The sequence below is a fragment of the Hemibagrus wyckioides genome, linkage group LG26 (assembly GCF_019097595.1).
Source record: "Hemibagrus wyckioides isolate EC202008001 linkage group LG26, SWU_Hwy_1.0, whole genome shotgun sequence".
NCBI lineage: Eukaryota > Metazoa > Chordata > Actinopteri > Siluriformes > Bagridae > Hemibagrus > Hemibagrus wyckioides.
Window position 1 is genome coordinate 20,983,255 of NC_080735.1, and position 2,500 is coordinate 20,985,754.

General features: G+C 37.6%; 1 protein-coding gene across 1 annotated transcript in view; it reads left to right on the forward strand.

Annotated features, from left to right (window-relative positions):
• LOC131347147 (basement membrane-specific heparan sulfate proteoglycan core protein-like) overlaps window positions 1-2,500 on the forward strand; it is an 8,427-nt gene that overhangs the window by 425 nt on the left and 5,502 nt on the right. Inside the window, exons 2-4 of the mRNA XM_058381075.1 lie at window positions 1,592-1,738; window positions 2,157-2,291; window positions 2,378-2,500. The exon at window positions 2,378-2,500 is cut by the window's right edge and continues 56 nt beyond it. Coding sequence (XP_058237058.1) covers window positions 1,592-1,738; window positions 2,157-2,291; window positions 2,378-2,500 — 405 coding nt within the window. The remainder of the gene's footprint in view (window positions 1-1,591; window positions 1,739-2,156; window positions 2,292-2,377) is intronic.

Here is a 2,500-nt window from a genome sequence, read left to right on the forward strand (position 1 = left end):
ACATGTTGACCTGCAGGGTTCTGACCTGAGCTTCCTACAATTCAGATTAAAGGTTAAAGAGGATTAAAGAAGTAAAGACAAGAAAATTATCATTAAAAAATTGTTTGTTAAATCTGGAATTTAGTTTAATCTCATTTAAACTTAACTAACTTTAATTTAACCTCATCTGATCTCTATTCTGGTTTATAAAGAATTCTAAACTTTTAGAATATAGGGTTCAGACTTGTATTAATTAATTAATTTGAATATTTTTACTTTAAAGTTTTTTTTAAACCTTAAACAGTATCTTAAAAGTATCTGTATAATTAAATCCAGGATTAAAATAAAAATAAATTTTTATTGGTAAAAGTTTTGATGTTCTGTAATGTAGGATCTTTGTTTATTGCCATTTTAAGTTTCTTTGCAGGATTTTGTTAATTTATATATACATGTTCAGCATTTCTTTTTCTTTTTTTCTCCCATAAAAGCAACCAATAATTTTTATTTTTAAAAATGTTTTTGTTCTTAAAAAAATAAATAAATCATGTGGACATGAAAGAAGGATCTGTTCCCCATTTATTTATTTATTTATTTATTTATTTATTTATTTATTTATTTATTATATTTTTTAAAGGAGCACTATGTAAAATCCTTAATATTTAAACCTGTAGTAATGCAGATATTCACACGACTGTATAAGGAAATGTTTTGATATTTAATTGGACTAAACTGGTGTCTGCTTTTGTTTAAAATAATAATAAGGGCCTGATTTAGGGAGCCTATTTAGGGAACTCTAGGGCTCCATAAACATCTCATAAATAGTGAGTGATGTGACTGTAGGGCTCATAACCTGCTGAAATGATCCTAATTAGTGTTACTGACAGATGAAGAAGCTGGACCTCTTACGGTTTCTCCTCAGGCTTTTCTGCCTTGTGTGCAGTTCCTCTTTACTCTCGCGTAGGGCTTTTTTTTAATTAGCCGGTTATTTGGAACAAAGTCAAGATGAGAAATTATTTCTAATAAGATTTTTAAACAAGTTTTATGAAAATATGAGTAAAAAAGCTAAAACACTTGGGGGGAAAAACAGCCGTATTATCTGCACCAGAGCATCTGATAAATCCTGTGAATGTGGCTGCAGTTAGATACTGTGGATAAAAGCAACAGTCAGCTGAATAAATGTCAAATAAATATGTTTCACAGACTCTGGTAAATCCTGATTATTTCTCCCTCTTGTCCTTTTGGAAAAAATTTCCAGCCCTTAAAACCCCTCTGTGTTTTCTGATCATCTTGACGGTGGTCTGAGTTCCTAGTTCTCATTTTAGTTCCTAGTGTGTTGCATGTTTGTGAGACACTTTCCAGACAGATGCTGCCTCATTTCTAAGAGAAATAAAGGTTTTGTCTGGTTGCTGTCTATTGCACTGGCTTCATTAATGTGTTCAGTACAGAAACACATCATTAAAATTGAACAGTAAAAACACAGCAGTCTTAGAAATCAAACAAATAAAATACAGGAGCTGAAATAACACACACACATACACACACACACACACTGAAACACTCTGTAACCCTGAGCATGACTGATGTGTTTAGTGAAATCTCTGTGATGTTTCAGTATTTGCTCAGAAGCCGTCGGTGTCGGTGGAGCCTCGCACCGTGGCCGTCAGACAGGACGAGACGGTGAGCATCCGGTGCCGAGTGACGGGCGGAGCTCAGCCTGTACAGCTGGAGTGGAAACGAGCCAATAACCAGCCACTAGCAGGTGAGTGTGTTACTCCGCTGAGCTCAGACACTACTCCATCCTGTCATCTTCACATAACACACTGAAACGGTTTTTATTCCCCCAGAGATTCACCTCCAGTCACATTCTTTTATTTATCACAGAGCGACACATTTTACTTTTTATCCATTTACAGTTACACTTAACGTCCTTTAGAAGAAGTTCGCTCCTGTTCTCACGTTATACCTTGCCGTTCCCTCACCAGCCTGGTGATGGTGTCGGTTATGATGCTCCTCGAGTTGCGAGGTCATCACCGTCACTGCTGCTGTCAGCCAATAGAAATGCAGCGTTTTGTGACAGTTATTAAACAATACGGGAAATAAACTCCTGATCTGACGTTTTATTAATTGTTGTTTTAGTTCTGTTCTCTCGTTACGTCGTATGTTTTTCTTTCTCCCAGATAACGTTAAAGTTGGCCCTGATGGTTCGGTACTGACCATTGCTCTTGCTCGCCCCAGTAACCAGGGACAGTATCGCTGCATAGCAACCAACTCACAAGGCAAAAGCACCGTCATGGCAACGCTTACTGTGAAGCGTGAGTACAGTCTGATCATATACACAAGTGTGTGTGTGTGTGTTGCTGTATATTTATTTCTGTGTGTGTGTGTGTGTGTGTGAAAGAGCCTCCAAAGGTGCGGGTGACCCCTGCCAGCCAAGTAAAGGTAAAAGTGGGTGGAATCACATCTCTGCAGTGCCATGCGTCTGGGAAGCCCCGCCCCTCCATTACCTGGTTTAAACAGGAAG